The 27,787-nt window shown below is 50.0% G+C and overlaps 1 protein-coding gene across 2 annotated transcripts; it reads left to right on the top strand.

Annotated features, from left to right (window-relative positions):
• Positions 1–312: 312 nt before the first annotated feature.
• LOC141555949 (putative G-protein coupled receptor 141) lies at positions 313–17,897 on the top strand. 2 transcript variants are annotated; one of them, XM_074289311.1, is made up of 2 exons: positions 313–444; positions 16,966–17,897. In XM_074289311.1, the coding sequence occupies exon 2, from the start codon at positions 16,978–16,980 to the stop codon at positions 17,887–17,889; it is 912 nt and encodes a 303-aa protein (XP_074145412.1). In that variant the 5' UTR covers positions 313–444; positions 16,966–16,977; the 3' UTR covers positions 17,890–17,897. The 2 variants fall into 2 exon arrangements, with proteins under 2 accessions (XP_074145412.1, XP_074145420.1); XM_074289319.1 differs by lacking the exon at positions 313–444 and adding an exon at positions 16,388–16,751.
• Positions 17,898–27,787: the final 9,890 nt, after the last annotated feature.

The raw sequence follows: 27,787 nt of genomic DNA, 5'->3' as shown, positions 1-27,787 counted from the left end.
GGTGGGGGAAGGCCCGGGCCTCCAGCGGCGGCGGACGGCTTCCTGCGGGGGGGTGGGGGGTGGGGGGGACCAGGACAGTTTGCTTGTTGAAAAATCGGTATCACGTCTGACCCAAAAGTGAGACCCCCCCAAAAGGGGCGTCTGGTGACGTCCCCCCCAGTCTGGACCGAAGCGGCCCGCGGGGAGTCCCGGGTCCGGGAGGCTGAAGCCGGGCTCACGTCGGGGCCCACGAGGCTGCGGGAGGCGGCCCGGCGGCGCGGGGGCTCAGGAACTCGCTGTCCGCAGCTTCCCCTTTCTCCCAGGCCGCTGGGCTTGGCCTCCGGCCAGGACTGGCGCCCAGGGAGGGAGCCCTCGGCCGCGCGGCTGCGAAATGAGGGACTGCGAGTAGGGGAGGGTCCCACCGGCCCGGAGCCCGCGCTGCGTCCGCCCGTACCGGCAGCCAGGGTGAGTGCGGGGGAGGGGGGCGGGAATCACCCGGCGCCGCTCGGGAAGGCTCCCACGGGGGCTCGGAGCCAGGGCTCAGAAGGGGAAGCTTCGAGGCCGGCCGCCTCCCAGTCACGTCTGAGGAATAAAGGGCGGAGGGGCCACCCGCGTCCGGGAAGTCCTCTCCCCCTTGTTGGGGTTGGAAAGGATGTGTGAGTGTGTGAGTGTGTGACTCTGTGTGTGTGTGTGAGTGAGTGTGTGTGTGTATGAGTGTGTGTGTCTGTGACTGTGTGTGTGAATGTGTGTTTGTGTGTGTGTGTGTCTGTGACTCTGTGTGTATGAGTGTATGTGTGTGTGAGTGTGTTGTGTGTCTGTGTGTGTGTATGAGTGTGTGTTTGTGTGTGTGTGTATGAGTGTGTGTGTGTGAGTGTGTCTGTGACTGTGTGTGTGTGTGTGTCTGTGACTGTGTGTGTATGAGTGTGTGTGTGAGTGTGTGTGTATGAGTGTCTGTGTGTGTATGAGTGTCTGTGTGTGTATGAGTGTGTTGTGTGTCTGTGTGTGTGTGTGTGTGTATGAGTGAGTGTGTCTGTGACTGTGTGTGTGTGTGTATGAGTGAGTGTGTCTGTGACTGTGTGTGTGTGTGTGTGTGTGTGTATGAGTGAGTGTGTGTGAGTGTCTGTGACTCTGTGTGTGTGTGTGTATGAGTGAGTGTCTGTGACTGTGTGTGTGTTGTGTGTGAGTGTGTGTATGAGTGAGTGTGTGTGAGTGTGTGTATGAGTGAGTGTGTGTGAGTGTGTCTGTGACTGTGTGTGTGTGTGTGTGTGTGTGTGAGAGTGAGCGTGTGTGTGTTTGTGTGTAGAGGCAAGTTTATATTCCAGGGCAGACTTGCTAAAAATTGGGCTTCTCCAGAGGTTTGATGGACTGGAGGTAGCGGGTTCCCCCTAATCAAACTGTTAACGATTACCCCTTACTTGGGACTGTTGTTGACAATTATTCTAAGCTGCTTAAAAAAATTTTTTTTTTATTAAAAAGTCTGCCTTTGCCCCCTTATCCTCTCCTTATCCTCCCAATTCCAAATTAAGGGAAGAAAAGCAGCACTTCTTTTAACAAATATGCATCATTAAGAAAATTTCCTGAAGTGACCACAGCTCGGCTCGGCTCTCAGCCCCTGTTCTCCTTCCTTCCCGTTCTCTGTCTCTGTCTGTCTGTCTCTCTTGGGCAACTCTCTGCGCTTTCTGTCTGTCTCTGTCTCTTTCTCTCTCGCTTGCCTCCCCCTCTCCACGTGGACAGCAAGTTTTATCATCAATCCTCTGGAATTCTGGGTGGCCATTGTCCTAATCAGAAATTCTGAACTCTTTCACGATTTCTTGTTTTTATATTGTTGTCAAAACAGTTCTCTTGCTTCTGCTCATTTAATCCTGCCTCGGTTCATTGAAGTCTCAGGTTTTGTCTCAAAGCCGGCCTCACTCATCATTTCTTTCTTTTTTTTTTTTTAATTAATTTTATAATTATACTTTTTTTTGACAGTACATATGCATGAGTAATTTTTTTTAATAATATTATCCCTTGTATTCATTTTTCCAAATTATCCCCTCCCTCTCTCTACTCCCTCCCCCCGATGACAGGCAATCCCATACATTTTACATGTGTTACAGTATAACCTAGATACAATATATGTGTGTAAATACCATTTTCTTGTTGCACGTTAAGTATTAGATTCCGAAGGTATAAGTACCTGGGTAGATAGACAGTAGTGCTAACAATTTACATTCGCTTCCCAGTGTTCCTTCTCTGGGTGTAGTTGTTTCTGTCCATCATTGATCAGCTGGAAGTGAGTTGGATCTTCTTTATGTTGAAGATTTCCACTTCCATCAGAATACATCCTCATACAGTATTGTTGTTGAAGTGTACAGTGATCTTCTGGTTCTGCTCATTTCACTCAACATCAGTTGATTTAAGTCTCTCCAGGCCTCTCTGTATTCCTCCTGCTGGTCATTTCTTACAGAACAATAATATTCCATAACCTTCATATACCACAATTTATCCAACCATTCTCCGATTAATGGACATCCATTCATCTTCCAGTTTCTAGCTACTACAAAAAGAGCTGCCACATTTTGGCACATACAGGTCCCTTCCCCCTCCTCTATATTTCTTTGGGATATAAGCCCAGGAGTAGCACTGCTGGGTCAAAGGGGATGCACAGTTTGATAACTTTTTGGGCCTAGTTCCAGATTGCTCTCCAGAATGGCTGGATTCTTTCACAACTCCACCAACAATGTATCAGTGTCCCAGTTTTCCCACATCCCCTCCAACATTCATCATTATTTGTTCCTGACATCTTAGCCAATCTGACAGGTGTGTAGTGGTATCTCAGAGTTGTCTTAATTTGCATCTCTCTGATCAGTAGTGATTTGGAACACTCTTTCATATGAGTGGATATAGTTTCAATTTCATCATCTGAAAATTGTCTGTTCATATTCTTTGACCATTTATCAATTGGAGAATGGTTTGATTTCTTATAAATTAGGATCAATTCTCTATATATTTTGGAAATGAGGCCTTTATCAGAACCTTTAACTGTAAAAATATTTTCCCAACTTGTTACTTCCCTTCTAATCTTGTTTGCATTCGTATTGTTTGTACAGAAACTTTTTAGTTTGATGTAATCAAACTCTTCTATTTTGTGATCAATAATGATCTCTAGTTTTCCTCTGGACATAAATTCCTTCCTCCTTCACAGGTCTGAGAGGTAGACTATTCTCTGTTCCTCTAATCTATTTATGATCTCATTCTTTATGCCTAAATCATGGACCCATTTTGATCTTATCTTGGTATATGGTGTTAAGTGTGGATCCATATTGAATTTCTGCCATCTCACTCATTTCTTAATAGCAACAGTTTTGCGTCATAGTTGTAACCCACAACTTGTTCCGCCATTCCCCAACTAATGAGCCTTTCCCTGGTTTGCATTTCTTTGCTACCTCAGGAATATCTGCTATAAACATTTTTAAATCCACAGTTTGTCTTGCTGGGGCCTAATCTCCCGTAACCTACCCTCTCTCTAATTTCTCCTTTCCCTTCCTGTTTACTTATTGAGTGAAATGTATTTCTGTACACAGTTCTGGGGGGTGGGGACGTGTATTCTTTCCTTTGATCCAATCACATGATTCATGTGTTACCCACTTCTTCCACCTTCCTCCTTCTTTATATAAAACTTGTACTTGCTTGGGGAAGATAATTTTCCTCATGCTTCTCCCTTCCCCCATCCCTCACCAAATGTATTCTTTTCCTCCCTTTCCTTCTTTCAAGATCATAATAATGTCCTAATAACAACAAAGAGACATTAGAGTAAAAACAGTTCATCCCCATTTATTTCCTTATGACCATAAACTCGCATTTACCTGCTTATGGCTCTGGGATCCTTCACTTCCCTGAGCCTCAGTTTGCTCATCTGTCAAATGGGTTTCTTTTCATCAGCCAACACTTTGCTTTGCAGCTGTTAATTACCTCATGGCCCCAAGTCACTGCTGACTAATTTATGAATTTCTGCTTAGAGGAGTAAGTCTAAGTGATCCTGGATCAAGCTGGTGTTATGGTTGTCTGCTAAGCTCTGGGGGAGAGGTCTTTTCCCGAGCAGTATAAAATTGTACTGAGTGTGATTATTTTCATCCTTTTTGCTTTCTCTGGGTTTATCATTTTCTTTGAAATGTACCCACACAGAACTTGGAAATTTGCCAAGTGCAGGGTCTTTTACCTTCTTCTACAAAAGGACTTCCCCTTGTTCCATTAGAATATGTTTGTAAACGGAAAATGATAAATGTTGAAATGGATGTGGGAAAACTGGAACACTAATACACTGTTGGTGGAGTTGTGAACTGATCCAACCATTTTGGAGACCAATCTGGAACGATGCCCAAAGGCTATCAGACTGTGTGCACTCTTTGGTCCAGCAAACGGTACTGCTAGGTCTATCTCAGAGATTAAAGCAAAAAGAGGGGGAAAGCCTTAGTTGTACAAAGATATTTATAGCAGTTTTTTTTTTTTTGGTGGTAGCTCAAAATTGGACATTGAGGGGATGCCCATCATTCGGGAAACCGTTAAGTTGTGGCCATGATTGTAATGGGAAATTATTGTGCTATAAAAATTGACAAACACGATGATTTCAGAAAAACCTTGGAAAGACAAACAGATGCAAAGTGAAATAAGCAGAACCAGGAGCACGTTGTACTTAGCAGAATTGTTCCATGAAGAAGTATGGATGGTTTAGCTATTCTCAGCAATACAGCAATCCAAAACAGTCCCAAAGGGACCATAATGAAAAATGCTATTCACCTCCAGAAAAAGAACTTGTATCTAAATACAGGCTAAAGCATGCTAATTTTCACTTTTTTCTTTCATTCTTTGTTGTTGTTATTATCTGAGTTTTTTGGCACAAAATCATGATATGGAGATGTTATACATGATTGCACATGTGGTTACCAGACAGGGGAGTGCAGGGAGGGAGGGTGGGAAAGAGTTTGGAACTCAAAACTTAAAAAAAATTATCTTAAAAATTGTTTTTATACGTAATTAAGGGAAAGTAAAACATTTTTAAAAGTTAATGTTCCTTAAAAATAAATGCATTAAAAAAAAAAGAATATGTTTGCTGCACAGAGAAATTGTTTCATTCTGTTTTTATATACTATGCTTGTCCATTTTATCTATTCTGTCTTATTTTTACTGGGCAGAATGTACATTTTGGCCTCAATTTCATTTCTTCTTTGAGGTCCTTAGAGCAGCGTGTTGTGGTTTCAGGTTCACGCATCTTCAGTCCTCTGCCTTATCAAGGATTAAATCTCATTGTTTTTTTTTTAATTTAAAAAAATTTATTTAAAAAAATTAAGAAAAAAGGAAAAACAGAAAAGGAATAAAAACAAAACAAAACAAAACAAAACAAAACCTTGTAATGTGCCCAGCAGAATAACAGGGAAAATTCAAAATATATGACACTAAATTACCAGGTCGAGTGTCCACCTTTTCTTTACTTCCTTGTAAATTGCTCATTTGCTCTCTACCACTCAGCTTTTTACTTTATTCTTTTTCTCCCCCTTTTATCTTCAAGCAGACTATAGTTAAGAAGGATGTGCGCGCGTGCGCGCGCGCACACACACAAAACACACACACACACACACACACACACACACACACACACACACACTCACTCTTCCTATCCCTGCTGACTCTGCTTTAATTCTGCTCCTTAGTTGCCTTCCTTGCTTCTTCCCTCCCCTCTTATTTCTCTATACATTTTGGAGGCTGCTGTACCCCTCATGGGATATACGTAGTGCTGCCCATTCAATCCATTCTCAAAGTGAGGTTTTAAGAAGTACCAGCCCTCCCCCTCCAAAGCTTTTCCTGCACTTCGTTTATATAACATAATTACGATTTTTACCTTTACTCTGCCCCAATCCTTCTTTTGAGCTGCCCTATTGTTGATGTCAGTCTTAAATATATGATATTCATTTACCATGTTAACAAAAACAAAAATCAATTTGTCCCTGTTAAGTTCCTTGAAACTGAGCTTTGATACTGGCTCTTATATGTTACATGTTCTGTGAAGTTTGGGTTGGGTTTATGCAAAGTCCTGAAAATCTGCAAGTTTACTCAAAGTCCATTTTTTCTCATTCAGTGTTACAGATAATTTTGCTAGATATGATATTTTTTTTTGGCCATCGGCCTAATTCTTTTGACTGTCAGTAAATGAGTCCAGTCGTGCCGCCCTGTGCTATTCCAATTGTAGCTCCAGAATAGTTGAGTTTTTTCTTGTTTCTGCAGAACTTTCTCTTTGCTCTGAGGGTTTTGAAATTTGGCAGTAATGTCCCTAGGTATTTTCTACAGAGGGTCTCTGAGGGGGTGAAAGGTGGACTTTGTCTATTTCTACTTTCCCTCATGGTCCAGGACAATTTTCTTGGATTATTACGTCAAGGTCCTTGTCAGTCAGCCCTTTCAGGCAGTCCAGTTGTTCTGTTCCCGAACTGGCCTCCAGTCTGTTGCTTTTCTCCTCAGGCGCTTCCCCCTGTTTTATTTCGTTCTTTGGGATGATGTTATTTCTCAGTCTCTCTCACCTTCGCGGGCTTTCCTTTGCCCAGTTCTGATTTTGAAAACATTATTCCCCCTGTGAGGCCCCGTATGTTCTTTTCCAGTAGAGCTGGCTATTTTTTTCATAAGCGTCTTGTTTTTCTTAGATGGGTTTTACATTTATTTATCTTTAGTTTTTCTTCAGTGTCTCTTGGTTCATTTTTAAGTCTTTTTCTGAGTCTTCCGCGAGTTATCTCTGGATAAGGAGCCCCCTCGCTGTTCTCTTTGGGGTAGAGGCTTTTTTTAACTCACAAAGTGCCTCAGAAGGTGCGCCCTGGGCTTCCCTGTTCCCATAGTAAGTCTCTATAGCGGGTCCTTTTCCACCATTTTAGCGAGCGCTATTAGTGTAAACGGGTGGGGGATGGTGCCTCTGGCTCTCCCCTTTCTCCGGGCACCCCCAACCAGGAACCCCAGCTCCTGCAAGTGCCCTGGGCCGGAGGCGCCTCCCCCCCATGCTGGCCCCCTCCCCCGGGGCCGGGCCTCGGGCACAGGCGGCCTGGGCGGGTTCCCTCAGCCTGCCCGTGTCTGGGAGGCGCGTGTCTGTGCTGGGGCTCGCCGCCCCGCCCCCCCGCCCCCCCGCCCCCCCCCATGCTGGCCCCCTCCCCCGGGGCCGGGCCTCGGGCACAGGCGGCCTGGGCCGGTTCCCTCAGCTTGCCGGTGTCTGGGAGGCACCGGTCTGCGCTGGGGCTCGCCGCCCCGCCCCCCCCACCGGGGCCCCGGGAGGTCTCCCGTAGCACAGTTAATAAGGCCGGGCCCCCTGCAGACCTTCTCCGTCTGGTTCCGCCCAAGTCCTGGATCTAGAGGTCGGTTATCTCCGCCCCGGCGCGAACTTGTTCCATCCGTGGGAAATCTTGGCCGTCTTCCAGACCCCCCTTGGCGCCTCCTCTGTTCTGCTCCTTCGTCTTCCCAAGTAAAGGCTTCTAGAGGCGCAGGGACCGAGGCCCGTTCACTTGCACTTGGATTCTCAGGATTTAGTAGTGCCCGGCACACAGTAGGTGCTTAATAAGTGCCCCGGAGTGAGCGCCCTCTCCGGACCGTCGCCTGCCCTTCTCCACACCCGCGCGCCGCCCTGGGCAGGTGTTGGGCCCGGGCTAAGCGCCGCCCCCTCCGCTCTGGAAACGCCGCCCGGGAGGGCCTGGGAGGCGGCTGCTGGGCTCCGCCGCGGCCCGCCCACGGTCGTGGAAGGAGCACTGGGGAGCGCGCGGGGGAGGAAGCCCGCCGGGTCCTTTCTGCCCTGGGAGGCTCCCGGGAGGCCGTCTGCGGAGTGTGACGTAAGTGACACTTAACCAGAGTGACAGCTGTCACTGTCAATCACTCAGCTCTGCGGGCCTGGACCACAAGGGCCAAGGGCGCCGGGCTTGGAGCAGTGAGCTCCCCCACGTTCTGAGCAGGGCAGTAGACGCCGAGGGGCACTGGGCGGACCTGGACGGCCGTGGGGCTGCTTACCGCCGGGACTGGCCAGACGAGGGGGAAAGGGAGGGACCGCAGCAGCGGGTGTCAGCAGCAGCCCGGAAAGTTACGGGGCGGCCTTCGGGCTTTTAATTTCTCCAAATGCAGGCCAAGGTCGTTTTCCACATTCACCCCCAAAAGCTTGTGCTCCAGAGTTTTCTCCCTCCTTCCCTCCCCTTCCCCTAGACAGCAGCCAATCTAATACAGATTAAACACCTGCAGTTTTCCCAAACGTGTTTGCACAAGAAAAGTCAGATCAAAAGGGGAAATTGGTTTTGTTGGTAAAAAAAACTTTTCAATTTAATATAATCAAAATGATCCATTTCGCACTTCCTAAAGTCCTCCAGTTCTTCGGCCACAAATTGCTCCCATTTCCATGGGCCCGAGAGGCGGACTAGCCCCTGTCTCTAATTTGCTTATCCTTCCTTCCTCTGTCTGGATCATGGGCTGAGTTTGGCTGCACTCTGGTCTGTCCCTTAGGTGTGGGCAGCGTCCACCCGCTGCCTTCCTGACGCAGCCAAATGGAGAGTTCTCACCCCAGAGCTGGAGCCTGGGCTTACAAACACGGAGAACCCAACCTCCTCCACTGAGGGGCGCCCTCTCTCAGCCAGCACCAACGGTGTGATGACTGAGGGGTGCCCTCTCTCAGCCAGCACCAATGGTGTGATGACTGGCACATTTTAATATAGTTACTTAGGTCTGGCACAGCTAGGCCGCCTTCCTTTGCTTTCTTTTTCTTTAATTCCCTTGAAATTTCTGACCTTTTGTTCTTCCAGATGCATTTTGTTATTTTTCTAGCTCCATAAAGTAATTTTGGCAGGTAGACTCCCCAAATATTTTATATTATCTACAGTTATTTTAAATGGATTTCTGTCTATCTCTTGCTGCTGGTAACATAGAAATGCCAGTGATTTATTTATGTGGGTTTATTTCATATCCACAACTCTGCTAAACTAATTAATTATTTCTAGGAGTTTTTGAGTTGATTCTCTAGGATTTTTTAGCATATCATCTGCAAAGAGTGACACTTTTGTTTCCTCGTTACTTGTTCTAATTTCTTCAATTTCTTTTTCTTTTCTTGTTGCTAAAGCTAACATCTCTAGTACAATTGAATAGTGATGGTGATGAGAGACTATCCCTGCTTCACCCCTGATCTTACTGGCAGGGTTTCTAGTTTATTCTCATTACATATAATGCTTGCTGATGGTTTTAGACAGATGCTCTTTATCACTTGAGGAAAACTAATATTTATTCCTATGCTCTCTAGTGGTTTTTTAATAGGAATGGATGGTGTATTTTGTCAAATGTTTTTTCTGCATCTGTTGATATAATCATACGATTTCTCTTAGTTTGCTTTTGATATGGTCAGTTGTGCTGCTCATTTTCCTTATATTGAACCAATCCTGCATTCCTGGGATAAATCCTACTTGGTCATAGTGTACTATGCTGGTGATGAGTTGCCGTAATCATTTTGCTAATGTTTTATTTACATTTTTTTTGCATCAGAATTCATTGAAGAAATTGGTCTATACATTTCTTTTTCTGGTTCTTCTTGGTTTAGGTAACAGCACCATATCTGTGTCATAAAAGGAATTTGATAGGACCCCTTTCCTTATTTTTCCAATAGTTTATATAATATTGATTCCAATATTTTAAAATTTTGGTAGAATTCAGTTGTAATTCATATAAGATATGTAGATACTTTCTTAGAGAATTCATTAAAACAAGACTATTTAAGCAACTTATTTCCTCATCTGTTAGTCTGGGCAATTTATACTTTTATGAGTATTCATCCATTTTATTTAGATTTTCAATGTTATTGGCATAAGATTGAGAAAATTATCTCCTAATTATTGCTCTAATTTCCTCTTCATTGCTGAAAAGTTCACCTTTTTTCATTTTTGATACTAGAAATTTGATCTTATTTCCTTTTTATAATCAAAGTTTTATCTATTTTATTGTTTTGTTTTTTTCATAAAACTGAAAGCTCTTACTTTTCAATTTTATTAATGTCCCTTTATTTTCAGAATTTCAAATTTGGTATTTAATCGAGGGCTTTTAGTTTGTTATTTTTCTAGGTTTTTTTTTTTCTTAGCATTGATTTTTCTCTTTTTATTCAAGTAAGTATCAAGAGATATGAATTTTCCCCAAGAACTGCTTTGGTTGTATTCCATAAATTTTGGCATGTTGTCATTCTCTTGTATGAAGTTATCAATTGTGTCTATAATTTGTTGTTTCATCCACTTATTATTATTATTATATTATTTAGTTTCCAGTGAATTTCTTTTTCTTCAGTTAGCTTTTTTTACCTCCTTTTGTGTTTGGCCAATTGTACTTTTATTTTTTCATATTTTATTTATTTTTTAAAGTAATTTTATAAATATAACTTTTTTTTCACAGTACATATGCATAGGTAATTTTTTACAACATTATCCCTTGCACTCACATCTATTCCGAATTTTCCCTCCTTCCCTCCACCCCCTCCCTAGATGGCAGGCAGTCTCATACATGTTAAATGTGTTATAATATATCCTAGATACAATACATGTGTGCAGAACCGAATTTCTTGTTGCACAGAAAGAATTGGATTCAGAAGGTAAAAATAACCTGGGAAGAAAAACAAAAGTGCAAACAGTTTGCACTCATTTCCCAATGTTCCTTCTCTGGGTGTAGCTGAATCTGTCCATCACCAATTGTATTTCTAAAGGAGTTGTTTTGTTCAGTATATTTTCCCCCCATTTGGCCAATTCTATTTTTAAAAGAGTCACTCTCTTTTTCCATTTCACCAAATCTATTTTTCAAGTTGTTTTTTGTTTCCATTTCACCAAATTTATTTTTTGAAAAGTTGTTTTCTTCTGAGTGGCTGCCCATCAGTTGGGGAATGGCTGAATAAATAATGGCATATGGATGTTATGGAATATTATTGTTCCATTTTTCTTCTTTCTCTCTTTTAAGATTCTTTTTGAACTCTTCTAAGAGCCTTTTGAGCTGGGGACCATTCTTACCCCCTTTTGAGGCTCTTGGAAATCATTTTTGCCTTTGGTGACCTCTTCTGCATTTGTGTTCCAATCTTCCTTGCCTCCATAGTAGCTTTTTTTAGCCAGAGCTCTTTTTGCCTTTTTTGCTCATTTTTAAAAGTTGATCTCTGCTCCTCAGACACGGGGGAGATGGTCCTGAGCTCTTTTTTCAGGGAGATGGGGGCCTCTCACTGACTGTGCTGAGCTGGGGCTGATGGGGTTTTGGGTGGTCCTGGCCATGTCCCTGCGGTTTTGCTGGGGTTGCCTGAGATGTCTCATAGCTGGCCTGAACAAGGACATGACCCAACCCTGCCTCCTGCTTTGGAGAAGCAGCCTCCTGCCCTGCCTTAGTTCCACCTCCAGGAGCTTCCTGGAAGCAGGTGAGGAGAGGTAGCCAAAAAAACATTTTTGCCCTTGGGAAAGCTGTAATGTAAGGGTCAGAGTGGAGGAAAAAATAGGGCAGAAATTAGGGCATAAGTGTCAATTGGAGCACATGTGTGCTCAGCCTGGACTGGATGAACCCCCCCAGTGGTAGATGAGGCCCCAAAAATTCACCAGGTGACCCCAACTGCCATGACTTCCCCAAACACTTGGAGCTCGTCCTCAAGGGACAATCCTGGATTCAGTAGGATTTCCATGAACTTGTGGCCTCCATCCTATGGGGAGACATCCGAGAAGAGCTAAGGTGGCGATATCCTCCAGGGGCCACTGGAAGGTACCTTGGGGGCTGTGCAGACCAGTCCACACCTTTTCAAGAGAACCCATGGAGATCTCCCTGATGGCCTGTGCATTGTCCAAGCACTGACCTGGCCAAATTCAAGGACCTTGACCTTGAGGAATTTACAAAGGATGTAACAGGACACAGATCCCTGCCCCAAAAGGAGCAAATCGGCCCCAGAAGGTTGGTCCTCATGGTACGGTGGAGGAAAGGCTGGCTTTGAAGCCCTTTCCTTCCATGGCTCCCAGCTCCTCATTTGTAAATAAGGCGGGGTGAATGAGATGACCCCTTAGATTGGGCCAGAGGGTCGGGATGAGGTCAGGAGCCAGCAGGTTTTCTGAAGAAGGGGATTTTACAGCAAGGGCTAAAGGGTATCTGGGGGGCTTACTGTCAGTGGGAAGGTATCCAGGAGGTTGGAAACTGGAAGTTTCTCTGGCAAGTAGGCCCTCTGGTTTGGAGAAAAGAGCAAGGTGAGGGGGAACAGATAAAAGGTGGAAAGGGAAACTGAGGCCAGAAAACAAAGTGTCTCAACTGCCATGTCAGGGAGTTTGTGATTTGCCCAAAGAAAGCCTTCATTACAGCTGCTGGGACTGACTGAGACTTATTGGCCAATTAATCAACAAGTATGTATTAAGCGCCTAGTAAGTAAACTCAACAGATCAAAATCCTCAACCTATGCTGAGTGATCCTGAGCCCATCCCTGGAGCTCTGAGCCTCCCCTGCAGAAAAAGGGAGAGGAGTTCCCCACAATTGTGCTGAGCTTCCAGGAAACATCATCTGCTGCTCCAGCAAGCTTAGAAGTCTGGGATTGACTTCCTGGACAGGCCCGGGGCAGCTAACCTATGTCCTAAAGGAAGAGCCAAACACATTTATGGAGAGGGGGTGTGCAGGGCGGGTTTTTTTAGCCCCCACCCAGCCATGGTCTGACAGCTTATCTCCCGATCCAAAAGGCTCTTCCACTTGGTCTGAATCTCTTTGTTAAGTACTTCCTCTGAAGGTGAGAGGAAGAGGAAGGGAAGGAGGAGGTGTTAACAGAAATTTTGATTCAGTCTCCCTTAAAAGGTGTCTGTTTATCACATCAAGACATTTGTGGTTGGGGCTAGAAAAAGGAACTTTACTTTTAAATCCAGATGCTGTGAGATAAGGAATTGAGCCACTGAAGAACGTGTTCAAAATGTTTGAAAATTATTGAATGTCTAATTGGGCAGTTAGGTGGATAGAATGGCAGACCTAGAGGCAGGAATTCTGCTCTTCCTGAGTTCACATCCAGTCTTAGACTAACTGTGTGATCCTGCATAAGTCACTTACCCGTTTCCCTCAGTTTCCTCAGTTGTAAAATAAGCTGGAATGGCAAACTACTCCAACATCTTTGCCAAGAAAAGCCCAAATGGGGTCATGAAAATTTGGACACAACTAAACAACAATATTTGGGTCTGTTTTTCTAATGATAGAATTGCAATGCTTTCTATCATTTTTTCAAATTACTGGCATTTTGGATACAGTGATTTCCCAAAATTCACCAGAAATTAAATGGTTTGCAGTTTGTTCTTTTTCTAATCTTTATTTATTAAAAAAAAATTTTTTTTGGTCATTCATTCTCAAAGAAGATCAATGACATTGGGCAGGAAGGGCTAAGAAATAATAACGTACACAGAATGTGATATTTAAAACATGAAACAAAACAGGCCAGTCAGATGACAGTGCAATTGGTGCATTTCCAATTCATTTGATCACTTTTGCTGTTCCCTGCCGATCGCATTCAAGACTAATCAATAATTTTGATCCAGATGTGCCTTTAAAAAAAAACCCTAATTTTTCAAATTCTGAACATGTTGCCATAATGTCTAATATTTAGTGTCTTTTGTATTAAGGCCTGATTTCCTTACATAATTCCATACTGCAGATATATTTATGCCTTTTCTTGGGTTGGCTTGTAACTGGAGACTAGACCGGCCCCTGGGAGGGACCTAAGAGGCCTGTCACCATCCCCCATCCTGAGTTGAGCCTTCCCCCCTTCTCTTGGCTGCCTCTTGGGTCCCGGCTCCGACTCCCATGGAGCTCTTGGTTACCACCCCTCCTTTAGACAAACTGCTTCCCAGCTATTCGTCTGCTAACTTGAATTTATAAAATTCTTCATCAGAGACCCTCTGAGCTCCCCAGAATAACAACGCTGGCTAACATTTATGTTAGGTAGCCCTTGCTATGGGTCAGGCTCTGTACCAGTATCATTTGATGCTCACAACACCTGGGAGGCAGAGGCCATTATTGTTCCCACTTTACAGATTAAAAAACTGAGTCAGACAGGTTAAGTGACTTGACCAGGGTCACATAGCTAGTAATTGTTTGAGGCTGGATTTGAACTCAAGCTTTCTGTCTCTAGGTCCATACACTGTGGTACCCCTTTGCTGCTCCTGTCTATATCTATGCTTATTAAATTTCATCTTGCTAGATTTTTTCCTTATGTTCCAGTTCATAAAGGCCCTTTTGGGGATCTGCAGATGCCAGTGTACATTACTGCTTTTTTCCCCCATCATAATTTGGGTCAGTTTCAGTTCAATTCAGCATGCATTAAGTACCAGCTCTGTGCCAGGCCCTGAGAGTACGAGGACAAACAGTCCTGCCCTCATGGAGCTTCCATTTGGTTGGGGTAGACAGCAGTTATCCGGAGGAGGGAGAGCACATGCAGGTTTGTCCAGTTGAATGGACAGCAGCCGCTGGGCAGGAGCAAGCTTGCCTTTACCCCGAGGTCCTTTGCTCTTGGTGTGGTAGGTGCCTATCTGGGGAAAACCACTTTTAATTGAAACGTTTTCATTGGCAAGCATTTCTTCTCTCCCTCTCCCTCCCCGGGTCCTTATATTGAAGCAGTCTAGGCCACTTGGGGAGCGTTCAATGTTAGCAACAGTTTCTCATGCAGTAGGAGCACGTTATCCTTTCCCCAAATTTCTGTCCGTTCCTTTGACCCCGGAGGCCAACCAGGGTTGTGTCGGCTTGTGTTGGGTGGGTTATTCATGATCTTCCCCCTCTCCTCTTCCCCAGGGTAGAGATCCTGCAGTTACCTCATGGCATAGGCTCTTCGTCAGCCTGGTTTGGTTTCTCTCCGCTAGGAGCTTAGCTTAGCAGTATCTTCCAGGTGTTCTCGAAGGGAGATGTTTGCTTCTTTGATGAGTGAGTGGTGGTGCATCCGACAGAGCTGGGCCTGGGAGCAGGAAGACCTGACTTCAGATTTGGCCTCAGACACTTTCTAGCGAGCGGTGTGACCCTTGAGCAGCTTAACCCCTTTCTGCCTCAGTTTCTCCAGCTGTAAAATGGATATTATAAAAGCGTCTTCCAGGATTGTTATGAGGATGAACAAAATATTTGTAAAATGTTTAGCAGGGTACCCACTAAATATGTATTCCCTTCCCCCTTCTCCCTCCCTGGGTCTTTGTTGATTGACCCATGATTAGCAAACCGAGGCGGAGAACCTTGGAAGAGATGAGGGGAGGGTTAGCAGACAGTGCATCAGCACAGATGAGCAGCCTCCTGAACCAGTTCTCTCCAGTCTCCCCCCGTCTTGGCAGGAACCTGTTGGGGGCTGCTTGTGGAGATGGGTACCTTTGCCCTGCTGCTGCTGGCTGGAGCTGGAGGTGTTTGTGGGAGATTGTCTATCAGAAGGGGAGAGTAGAAAAGATGGAGCGCTGAGGCTGCCTTTCTCCCCAGAGGGAAACAAGCTAGGAGAGTCTTTGGTCTCAGGAGCCCCCCCGAGGGTTCCCTTCTTCTCTTGTGTCGAAACATGCCTTTGGAGAGAGCCTGGAACACTGAGATCTTGGAAGGAAGGATGTCCTTTTTTGGAGGAGGACAAGGAACCTCCCAATCTTAACGACCTCTTCTGCTTGATTAGAAAACACAAGATGTTTGAGGGGAAAGACAGGTTCCTTTTTGTGTCTGCATCCTTCACACCTAGGTGCGTGCCTGGTATACAGCAGGTGTTTAATGAATGCTTGGTGATTGACTGGCTGAAGGATCTCAGCTAGTGATGGGGAAAGGATGCGAGAGATGGTTAAGCAAGTGCATAATAACTGCGTGGCGGGCAGAAGGGATTTTTGCTAAATAAACCGGAGACGACAGATGGGGGCTTGATTGTGGAGGCCTGGAAGGCCAGGCTAAAGGTCCTTACGACCTTCCCAAAGACACGCATTTGGGCAGAGGAGATTCTGTTCAGGTAAGGGATCTCCAATATTTGAATGGCAATCCCACGGAATGTAATGTCCCTGACAATTTAGTGGTGGGGAATGAGTCATTGAGGACTGACCATATCTTCAGAGGAGGAAAGGGGGCACGAGGGCCGTCTCCGGCCAGCAGAGTGCCGACCACCTGAGCAGGCTGCCACCTCCCCTAGTCCCATGCTTATGGTGGTACTGCCACCCTTGTGTGGTGGTACGATGGTAGGGGAGAATACCCTGGGACCACTGGCACACCAGCAGCAGGGGCCCGGACCAGCTGCCCTCCCCTTCCCAGGGCGCATTCAGAGCGGGCCCTCCCTCTGCCCGCCCTTCTCCTCCAGTCCCCTTTAGCCAGGAACCATCATCCCCGTGCCTGCTGACTACCTTCCTGTCCAAGAGTCTGGCTCCTCAAAGTCCCAGCCTGAGAAAGACTTTCTTCCAGAGAGGACGGTGGTGCAGGAGGGAGCCGGGCTCGGCTCTTGGCCCTGATATTCCCTCCGTGACCGGGGCACCGCCCCCCGGCCTTTCCAAGCCTCCGTTTCCTCATCGGAAGCTGCCTGGGTCCATGCTTCTATTTCCTCACTTTCAGGGGGAGGTGAGACTCACAGGAAGCCAAGTATAGGAAGGCTCTTTTCAAGGATGGACTGTCCTGTCACTCCCCTGAATACAGGGACAGTATCTTCCCCATCAGAAAAAACCCTGAACCCCACGGAGGGGGAGGAGCGGACGGACTCCACGTTCTCCCACCCCTCCTTTTGGATGTGTGAAGGCTGAGACCCCGGAGAAGGGCCTTGGTGGTCAAGCAGGAAGTGCCGGAAGCAGGTGACTGGAAGCCCGGGGCACCCTTGACAGAACTAGAAAAGTTCAAAGGCTTTGGGGAAGGGGGAGCTCGTTCTGCAGCCACTAGTCCGAAATGGGCCCCACAGTTGCAGACGTCCAGCCGACCCTGGGGGGGTGAGGAGCCGAGCTCGGTCCCGAGTTCTCCCCCGCCCCGGATCTGGGGCCCTTGACAGAGTGGGTGCTTTCTCTCCCCCAGGTGGTCCGGAACATGACGGCCCAGAACAGCTCCCAGCCCAGCCTCTGCGACCCCTTCTGGGCCCGGCCCTTGGCCGGCCTTTACGGCGCCGTGTTCGTCGGGGGAGTGGCCGGCGTCCTCTGCGTCCTGTCCGCGCTGGCCAAGATGAACTCGCGCTCGGTGACCACGGCGGCCGTCATCAACCTGGTGCTGGTGCACGGGCTCTTCCTGCTCACCGTGCCCTTCCGCCTGGTCTACCTGGTGCGGCACAAGTGGTACTTCGGGCTGCCCTTCTGCAAGCTGGCCAGCGCCATGCTGCACCTGCACATGTACCTCACCTTCGTGCTCTACGCGGGCGTCCTGCTCGCCAGGTACCTGGTCTTCTTCGGCTTCCGGGACAAGGTGGAGTTCTACCGCAAGCTGCACGCCGCGGCGGCCAGCGCCGCGCTCTGGGCGCTCGTGCTGCTGGCCGTGGTCCCGCCGCTGCTCACCCAGTACGGCTCCCTCGGCGACTACGACCGCTCCCGCTGCTTCGAGTTCCAGGGGGAGCTGCGGGCCGCCTGGGTGCGGGCCGTCAACTACGCGGCGGCCGTGGCCGTCCTGGCGGCGGGCCTCGGGCTCCTGGCGGTCCAGGGCGTGGTGCTGGCGGCCACGGGCAGGAGGCTGCCCCGCGCGCGCCTGGCGCACCAGGAGTTCTGGGCGCAGCTGAAGAGCCTGGTCTTCGTGGGCGTCATCTTCGTCTGCTTCCTGCCCTACCAGTGCTTCCGGCTGTACTACCTCGGGGCGCCGGCGGCCCCCGACCCGTGCGGCCCGGCCGCGCTCTACAACGAGATCCTCCTGGGCGTCACCGCCCTCAGCTGCCTCGACCTGCTGCTCTTCGGCCTCTGGGGCAGCCGCTGGTTCAAGAGCAGCGTCCGGGAGCTCCCGAGCTGTCTCTCCCGCTGAGAGTCCGCCCTGGGGGGAGGGGAAGAGGGTGGGCCCTGGGGGGAGGGTCGGTGGGAAGGGCTGGTGGGGGTGGGGGAGGGCGGGCTCACATGGGGGGTGAGAACGTGCAGAACCTGGTCAGGAGACCTGGGGCTCTGGACTCGCCCTCCGCCCTCTGGGAAATATCACTTGGGGCCCCGCTCTGGAGGGTCATGGAGAGGGTCCCAGGACCCAAGTCCAAGCACGTGGCCAAGTAGTACGCGTGCCCGCCCGCCCTTGGGGGTGCGATTGTGCATCTGGGAGAGCCGGTGGAAGGCTCTGCCCGGCGCCCAGTAGGTGCTACATAAATTCTGGCTGTTTCGTTGCTGTGGAAGTTTGTTTTGAGAACAAGGAGAATCAGGTCGAAGGTCTTTCGCTTTTTAAGATGACAATAAATGGAACATAGAGCGTATCTTGTCTGCCTTTTCATTCTGGACATGGGGCGCAGTGACGGTGGCCTCCTCAGAGAGGTTCTAGAACAATGGCACGCCAGCAGGGTGACCTCTAACCCCAGCGGTCTCCATCTTTGGGACTAGATTCAGGAGCACCTGAATTCAAATCCTGCTCGAGCTCCTCTTCCTTAGCTGGGTCACTGGACAAGTCCCTCAGCCCCCCCTCCACCCGTGAAATCAGGAGGACAGCGGCTCCTTCGTCCCTGGCCCCCAGCGGCTCCTTCTCCCCGGCCCCCGGGTGGCTGCCAGAGAGGGGGAGGATGACAGGCCGTAACTGCCACTGCGGGTCGCCGTGACCGTCGGGGTCACGTTCTCTTCCTGGGTGGGCGGGGCTGTTCACTCAAGTCCCAGGGCCAGGCCTGAGACCAAAAGGAGCCCAACGTTCCCGGATTGATTGATGGGGACCAAGTGTGGGGAGAGGCGACGAGGGGCGGAGCCGAGATCCCGGCTTCCTCACTCCTAGTTCTGCAGAAAGGGGGGAGGGAGGGAGGTGTGCAGGTGGTGTGGACGGCAGGATGTGTGGGAGCGGGTGTGCACGTGTTTAAGAACCTCAGGGCCCCCTAGCTCGGCTCCTCCCAGGAAGGAACAGGAAAAGGAGCATCTGCAAGCAGGCCGGGATTACAGCAAGAAGCCCGCTCCCCAGCCCCCGCCCGTCCGAACCTCCGCCCCTCTTTTGAAATCCCCGGCGGTGGTTGTGTGTTCTCCTCTGGCCCCGGGAGGTCTAGGGGAGCTTCGGCCCGAGGCGGCCGGAGCGGGCTCCTCCCCAGCTCCTCCTCCCCCACGGAGGCAGCCTGGGGCCATGAGCCGGGAGGGGGGCGCGAATCCTGTCCGAGTTCCATCAGGTGGCCCTGAACCCCGGCCACTCCCAGCTGTACTGGCAGAGAGGCGGTCGGGCAGCATTTATTGACATCTGCTGCGTGCCAGGCCCCGGACAGAGACAGACCCGGGCCTCTAATGGGGGCTCCAGTCGCGACACCTCCAGACCAGCCAGTCCGGGACATCTTGGTACTCGTCCCGAGCGGGGATCGGGGACCCTGAGCTCTGGCGGCCAAAGTGAGGGCGGTGGCCCCCAGCCTCCCCAGCCAGGCCAGCTCGCTGGCAGGGCCTGCTCCTCTGGAGGACGAAGGACAAGCTACAGCTTCAGTCCTCGTCCTGGCCTTTCTCCTCCCCGCGGGAAACAAAGGCTTCGCGGCTCTGCCTCCTGGGGGCCGTTTGTCAGTGCGCCAGACCCTTGGAGGGCAACTGCGCCCCGGGTGCCTAGAGATGTAACCGGGGCGTTTCCTGCCTGCGGCTCCCCACTACATCCAAAGGCGGAAGTCAGAGACCGGCACTCTCCCGTCAGAGGCACGAGGGCACTTCCGGTGTGCTCTCACTCTGGGAGAGGAAAAAGGCGCCAAGTGTAGCAATGAATTCTGGGAATTGTTGGAGGGAGAGACAGAGATAGACTCACAGAGACAGAGCGAAAGACACACAGAGACAGAGAGACAGAGATAGAGAGACAGAGACAGGAAAAAAGAGAAAGAAACCGAGGCAGAGACAGAGAGACAGAGACAGGAAAAAAGAGAGAGATAGAAAGAAACCGAGGCAGAGACAGAGAGACAGAAACAGACAGACAGAAAAAGACAGAAAGGGGGGGCATAGACGTAGGGAAACGCAGAGGGGGAGGAGCAGAGGATTCTCCTGCTTTGACAGACAAGACCAGGGTGAGCGAGCAGGAGCTCGGACTTGGGCCTCTGGGACAGGGAGGGAGCTGACCGGGGCCCTGCCTGCAGATGGATTCTGGGTGACCGCGCAGACAGTAGCTTTACATAGGGATCTCCCCCCATTTCCTTGCAGCTTCCTGTGGCTTCCCTGTAAGAGCACCGTCTCTAGTCACTGCCGGGGAGGAGGCCTGCAGCTTCACCAGGCAGGACCCCACAGCCGGGAGTCCTCCTCCCCAGGGGCTGGGACAGAACTTTTATTCGTGACTTTCTCGGTGTGGAGGACAGCAGGGGGAGGAGCCGGGAATCAGGAGTAGACGGGGGGGGGGGGGGGGGCGGGGAGAAGGGGGGGGGGGCTAAACCCACGGATTCGGCCGCTCTGAGGGCGGGCTCCCAGGGAAGCTTGTAACAACCCGCACCCCCATTCCTCACCCAAGTTTCAAACTCCGCCCCCCAAAACCTCACCAGACAGTGACACCTGCTGGTGACGCTCGAAATAGCTTCCAAAGACCCCGGAGCAGTGAGACTTCCATCCCGGCCCACCCACATCAGGTAGCAGCATCCCCTCCCTCCCTGATCTCAGCCCGCAGCTTCCACCAGCATCCCTCTACACAACGAACCCAGAACCGAAGCCCCGTGTCACCGGGATCCCATTCTCCCCCTCCTCAGGGTTCACTGTGAGTTCACGGCCCCTCCCCCGCCTCCGCGTTCTCCAAATCCCCTCCACCTCTAGGCGGCGAGCCCCTCCCCCACGCGCCTCCCGGCAGAGCAGCGGGGGGACTGACCAGAAGGGCCACACGTTCGGCCCAAGCCGGACCCAAATGTAATAGGAAAGTGTTTGACAAAAGAAATAACAACGCCACAAAATATTCCGTGCCTGAGTCTTCAGGATCCCATTTGGAGTTTTCTTGGCAGATTTTGGGTCTGCCACCTTCTCCAGCCCATTTTACAGACGAGGAAACTGAGGCAGACAGGGTGCACGGGCCTGCCCGGGGTCACCCAGCTAAGAAGTGTCCCAGGCCAATTTGGAGCGCGTCTGCCCGGTGCCAGGCCTGGCCCTCTGCCCTCTGGCAACCAGCCGCCCTCACCATCCAACAGAAAGGATGGGAATTTGTGGTTTTCTGAGTCAGTATGTGGCTCCCAGAGCCGTCGTCTGCCGCCATCGTCGGACGTTTAAAACTCGGCATAGAACTCATCTCTTCCTCCACCGTCCCCCCACTTCCCACAGGCTCTCCACTTGGGGTCACCCTCCTCCTCCCCTCCCCCCCACACCCAATCTTTTCCTCGGGCCACCCCTTCTCCGCGCCCGCCCTCGCCCGGGGCAGATGTCCCCTCCCGCCCGGCTGCTGCCACGGACACGGGGCCTCCGCCTGTCTCTGGGGCTCCCTAGCCCCCCCTTCAGCATCAAAGTGATTTCCCTTTAGTGTGGTCTGGCCACGTTCCCCTCCACACTCCCCAGCAGCGAGCGAGGTTTGGCGTTCAGAGCCGCTGCTCCCCTGTCTCCCGCACCCCCCATGACGTCTACCCCGCCACCTTCTTGTCTTGCGCCCAATTGCTTCCCGAGAGCCCTGGAGCCTCCAGCAAGGAGTGGGCGCTGCCTGCCGAGCCCTGGCGGAGGGGCAAGCCCCCACCCGTGTCCCCGAGACAGGGGCCCTTCGGCTGACACGGACTACGGGCCTGGGCTGGGGCTTAAGTCCCCTGCGCCGTGGGGCTGAGGGGAGGCGCGGGAGCCGGCTCCCAGGCCCGCTTGTCCCTGCTGCATGACCCAGCAGAGGCCTGGCCAAGGGCTCTGCAGAGGGTGGGAGGGCTCCCTGACGCTGCAGCTCTGGGGCAGGGCCTGGGGAGTCTGCCTCTCCGGCCTTCCTCGGCCTCCTCTTGGGCACAGGCCCCGCCCGACCAGCTGCCGCCCCCCCCCCCCCCATCACCGCCTTCTGCCCTGGGCTGCCTGAGGCTTTGGGGACTTGGAGGGGAGGGGCTCCCAGAGCCGCCAGAGGGACGTCTCTGCGCCGCAGAAAGGGGTGATGGCGCTACAGTCTGCCTGGGACAGCGGGGCCCGCCCTCCGGTGCAGGAGAAGGGACGCTCCCCTGGGAGGGCAGCCTTAGGACACCTCGGGAGAGTTGGGTTGATTGCTCTGCCCCCTGGCGGGGGACCAGGGGCCAACACGTCTGGCGGGGACACAGCAAGAGGACCGGTAGATGGCTGATGAAAAGCAGAGGATTCAGAGCCAGGCTTTTGCTCCAGGTCGGGCGGTTTAGTGGGTGCTTGGCTTTCCCTGCCCCACCGCAGTCTGCTTTCCTCGAGCCACGGGCCGGCGTCCAGCCGGTGGCGCCCCCTCCCCCCCAGACAGCCAGGGTCGGCAGGGTGGCCCAGAGCCACCGCGGCAGGCCCTGAGGGCAGGGCCGGGAGCTCCGAGACCAGTTGTTCCCGTGAGCCGCGTTACTGTTCTCGGGGATGAGCCGAGGCCACAGGAAGAGGGAAATCAGAGCTTCCGGGCAGGAGGCTGCCATCCCACTGTCCATGGTCCTGGCCACGCCTTAGGTTCTCTGCTCCACGCTGGACGCCGCCATTGGGAGGGGCCTGACCGAGGCGGGGAGTCAGGAGGGGCTCCTAAAGGAAAAACCCAGTTTACCCTGGAGAGGAGACTCCAGGCCTGGGGAGGACTGCCACGTACAAAGGGGGTGAGCTTCCTCTCCTTGGGCCCAGAGGGGGGAGGGGGGACGCTCAAGGAGGAGCTCCCAGGAGCAGACTTTGACCGGTGGTCGGGGGAAACTTCCTGACAAGGAGGCCGTCCCTGACTGATGCCTCAGTGCGTTGGCTTCCCTCTTTGGGGGTCCGCCCATGGCTGGCCCCCTGTCAAACCTGAAACATTCTCACCAGGCCTTCTTGTTCATGTGCAAGGTAATGGACGGCTTCTGGGATGGTCGTGGTCATCTATGTCTCTGGTCAGGGACCCATGGCCATGAGCCAAAGGTCACCAGATCTCCATGGCCGGAGTGCTCATTTACCGGCACATCAGCCCACTGGAGAAACGAAAAGGTGTCCTGATGGATCACGGACTGGACAGGACCCCCACGGCGAGGTCGTTCAGTCCTGACGTTTACAGGTGAGGAAACAGCAGGAAGGGAAGCCATGGGCCAAGATGGGGCCCGGAAGCCCTGGAACCCAAGCCTTCTCCCTCCAGATTCGGAGCTCTTCCCCTGTGGCAAGGCTGCCTCCCTAGAGGAAGGGGAGAAGGGTGGGAGATGGAAGAGGGGACTCCCAAGTCCCTGACTTTGTTCTTGCTTTGAGTCCTGGCTGTGTCTCCATTTGCAAGTGGCCAAACAATTAGTGTGCTTTTGAGAACTTGGTTTTTTCCCTTTGCCATTCCTGGCGAGAGTGGGCTGTACCCCTCGGGAGCCCCCACCATGGCAACCCCTGTGACAGGTGGGGCAGACAGCAGACAGCATTCCCTGCTGGGCTGCAGACTTTGCTTTTCCCCTGTTAAAAATGTCATTTTCTTTTTTGAGGGCTAAATGAAATGCGATTAACTAAATGACTCTTGGAGCCATTTCTGCAGGGAATGTGAAAGGTAATCATTTTCCTACTCCGCTCCTAGGGAGCGCCACATCACTTTGATAGAGTGTGATCTCCCACGTGGAACAAGTAAATTATAGTCAGAAATCCCTGGCAGGTAATTGTATGGCTTCAGCTTCTGAATTGGGGGAAATGCTTCCCCCATATGCTGAGAGATGTTTTTCCCTGATAAGAATTGAAGCTGGAACCAGACGGGGGTGTGTGGGAGAGTGGTGAGGGGCAGGGAAGGAGTGAATACCGTGCTGCTCCCTCCCTCCTTCCACCCCAGCTCTTATAACGGGTCTTAGGCAAGAGAAAAACCTGAAGAAGTCTGAATACAGATCAAAGCACACTATTTTCCCTTTTTGTATTTTTTTTCTTTTGGTCTGTTTCTTCTTTCATAATATGACTGATATGGAAATGTATTTTCCATGATTGCACATATATAACCCATGCCATCTTAGGGAGGGAGGAGGTGAAGGAGGGAAGAAGGGAGAAAATTTGAAACTTTAAATTAAAAAAAAATGCTTTAAATTGTCTTTATATAACTGGGAAAATACTCTTTTAAAACTCTTTCCTTGGAGAAAGGGACAGCCCCACCATTGACCTTCAGATTGGCCGTGTGGGGGATGTCAAAGGTGAGAGATAATTGCCATAACTCTTGGGGAAGAAGTGAGTTTGGATGTCACTTGACTTGGCTTCTGAACAAGGTCTTTATCTCTTCCCTTCTCATCAGTCTCAGGCCTCTTGTCTTTACTCCCACTCTTGTTATGGACTTTGTATCCCAAAGACCAGCGGTTTGGGATTCTTTCTCTTGGTCCTGTTTCCCTTCCAGTGAAAAAAGAAAAAGAGACTTGGTTTTGCTTGACTTTTCCTTCCTTCCTTGCTGTCTGGGACTTTCCTCAACTCTCCTCCTATCCTCTTCTCACCCCCTACAGCTGATTGCCCGGTGGTCCCCACAGAGCTAAGGGCAGGGGTCAGTTTATCCATTTCAGTCTTCACTTAAGGAATCACTCTTGGCTCTACATACAAGTCATTTTTGTGGTCGGTTATGTTAGTACTGAAAAAGGAATTTTTCTTGGGAGCCTGTGAAATTAATATCTCCATTTATATTGAGTCTAAAGGTCCTCGTTGAAACAAAGGAGTTCTTCTATAGTTCCTGTAACCTACTTCTTCTCATTTTCACCCTCTTTACTCCCCTCTCAAAATGATGCCTTTAGTTGGTGGGGTTTCAATGCCAGGCTTCCTGATGGCCAGCATATATCTTTCCTCTGATGGATCAGGGGCTTGGTGGGAGATGACGATAGATAAGGAAGAGGGTTTATTCAAAATTCTTCTTTTGTATGCCCAAAGGGCAAGCAAACTGTGCAACCCTATGATCCAGAGACTGGATCTGTGTCCCAGAGACCATAAAGGAGGGGAAGGGACCCACATGTGCAAAAATGTTTGTAGCAGCTCTTTGCGTGGTGGCAAAGAACTGGGAACTGAATGGATGCCCCATCAGATGGCCAAGTAAGTGATGGTTTATGAAAGTAATGGATTATTATTGTTTTATAAAAAATGATGAACAGGCTGATTGTAGAAAAGCCCATAAAGATTTACATGGACTGATGCTGAGTGATTCAAGTGGAACCAGGAAAACGGAGGAACATGGGGACAGCGAGATTAGGTGATGATCAGCTGTGATAAACGTAGTTCTCAGCTTCCAGTAATCCAAGACAATCCCAATAGACTTGGGATGGGAAATGCGCCAGCATCCAGAGACTGAACATGGTGGGATGGGGAGGTGGTAAAGGCCAGGATGTCCAACTGGAGGAGGGCTTAAATGGATGGGGCAGTAGGTGTGTGGACAAGGACTGACGAGGTCAGCCTCCTACTGGGATTGTCCACAAACCCTGGAGCCTGAGGACCAGGCCGCAGACTATATCACGAGCCAGGAGCTGAAATCTTTGGAAAAGTCTGCAGATGCCGTGGAAGTCAGGACTTACTGGGAGAAGGCGACCATAGCTTGATTTCATAGATTTTAGTAGGAAATGCAGTAGAAGGTTACAGACAAAGAATCGGTATGGAAGTATGTGATGAAGCTAGGGGTCTGCAAGATCTGCAGGACACTCCGTGCTTTATTTATCATAGTATCCTCTGGTTCCCCAGTTTTAATCATATTACACAACCCAGATGAGAAGGCTGCTTCTGCTTTAGATTGATTTAGTATGAGAAAGTAGAGGAGAAATATCCTTGGGGAGTCATGGATAGCAGAAGCTCTCATTTCCCCCTCCTTACAATCTCTAGAAACATTGGCTCTCCATCCAGAGATGGATTCATTTTCAGACAGGTGACTAGACCCCTCTAGAACAAGAACTAAATTCTTGTTCCTTTCAGTTTCCAGCCCTTTGGCAGAATGCAGATGAGTGCTCCGCCCTTGGCCCAGGAGGTGCCCCATTGATAGCCATCACAAGAGGCTCTCACCAATCTTAGATGCCACATAGAAATGGGGAGACTGCTTTTGTAGAGTTTCAGAAAGAAACACTTTTCTTTTCTCCCAGGAAATCAAGCTCAATTTTCCTAAGTAATTTAAGGGATGCTACCCCACTTCCTCCAATGTTCACATCTATGTCCTTCTTTCAGCCCCTGTCATGAACAAAACATCCAGGTACTCTGGAGCTCAGGTTTTAACGTGTGGCCGCCTTGGCAATTTCTGAGATTCCTTGTTGATGCAATTTTGAATTTTGATGAAAATATTTCTGGTAAGTTACAATCCAGACTTGTCTTTTTTGGCCCCCTGTCAGCTCTTTCCATCTGCAGGCTTGCACTTGTTTCCAAACCTTGGCAAAAAATCTCATCTAATTTCCTGAAATCTGAAGAATTTCTTTTCCCCCCTCTTTGGATTTTTCTGGGAGACCACTGATAATCAATGGCTTTATCTAGTTTGGAAACCTTTGTCAAGTTCTTGATTATCCTTCCAGTTGTGGCTGTTTTATTTTGCATGGGTCTTTCTGTTCGTTTTACGACTTTATTTTCCATCAGAATGATTTTAATCCTCAGTGAATCCAAGGTTTTATTCATCTTCACTTGGAGTTAGCAGTCCGGGGGGGGGGGCAGATCTTGGGTCTGTGCCTCACCTCGTGTATCACTTGGAGCTAATTGGCCCTACTCTGCTTCATTTTTCTTATTCTTGAAATCAGGGCATCGAGCTCAGTGACCCCAAATGGATCTTCCAACTCTATAATCTTAGGACAGGAGCTCTTGAACCTAAGAAAACCTAGGACATTTCAGAGAGGTCATGAACTTGGTTGTATAGAGAATGCATCTTCAGGGTAAATGTTGGAAACTATGCATGTATTTGGAAACATAAAAAGCTATTATTTTTTTAAGTCTCAAAAGAAAAAAAGCATCTTCAAATTGTACATTTGTGTCGGGTGCTTGCTGTCTTGGGGAGGGGAAGGAGAGGGAGAGGAAGAAAAATTTGGAACCCAAGGTTCTGCAAAGATGAATGTTGAAAACTCTATTTGCATGTCTTTGGAAAAATAAAAAGCTATTTTTAAAAAAGAACAAAAAATCATCTTCACTTTCTTTCATCTCTAACTGAAATTTAACACTTCCTTCCAGGATTTCCAAACATTGAGGACTCCCTGGGGTGCCAGACTGCCACCAAAAGGGTCCGGGACCTGAGAAGTGACAAAGCTCCCGTGGGCACCTGAGGCCTCTGGGCCTCTGGGAGGAGCATAGGTGTGGGGGGGTAGGGGGTATGAGGGTGGGGGGTGCATCTTTGCAACAGAAGAGGCCCTTGGATGCTCCTCCCTCGGAAGCAGAGGAGTCCCGTTCTAGGAGCCCAGGCAAGGCATCTCCCAGTAGGCCGACAGCTTCGGGGCAGCCAGGAGATGGGAGCTTTAGCTAATACCTTTTATAAACTGGAAACCGGACTTAAGAAAGTCCAAACAGGAAGGAAGGCCTGGAAAAGGGGAAGCATCCCGAGCCTTCCCGGTCAGAGAGGTGAGACCAGGGGAAGAAGCCACCCCAGTGGGAGCCCTGCGCCCTGGCCTGAGCCCTGCTGACCTCCTGAGGGCCTCCATCCTCACCCCCGGCCTCTCCCCGCTTCGGAGACTTCCATTTGGTTTCCTGTCAGAGCCCATTCCAGAAGGGGCCAGCTGTGCAAACCCCGCTTGGAGATCGCTTCT

This window comes from Sminthopsis crassicaudata, chromosome 1 (assembly GCF_048593235.1).
Source record: "Sminthopsis crassicaudata isolate SCR6 chromosome 1, ASM4859323v1, whole genome shotgun sequence".
NCBI classification, from domain to species: Eukaryota; Metazoa; Chordata; class Mammalia; order Dasyuromorphia; family Dasyuridae; genus Sminthopsis; species Sminthopsis crassicaudata.
The sequence above is the reverse complement of the archived record's forward strand: the minus strand, read 5'-3'. Positions and strand labels throughout refer to the sequence as shown.

Coding starts and splice junctions, on each gene's coding strand:
- LOC141555949 (XM_074289311.1), top strand. CDS start 16,978: ATGACGGCCCAGAACAGCTCCCAGCCCAGCCTCTGCGACCCCTTCTGG.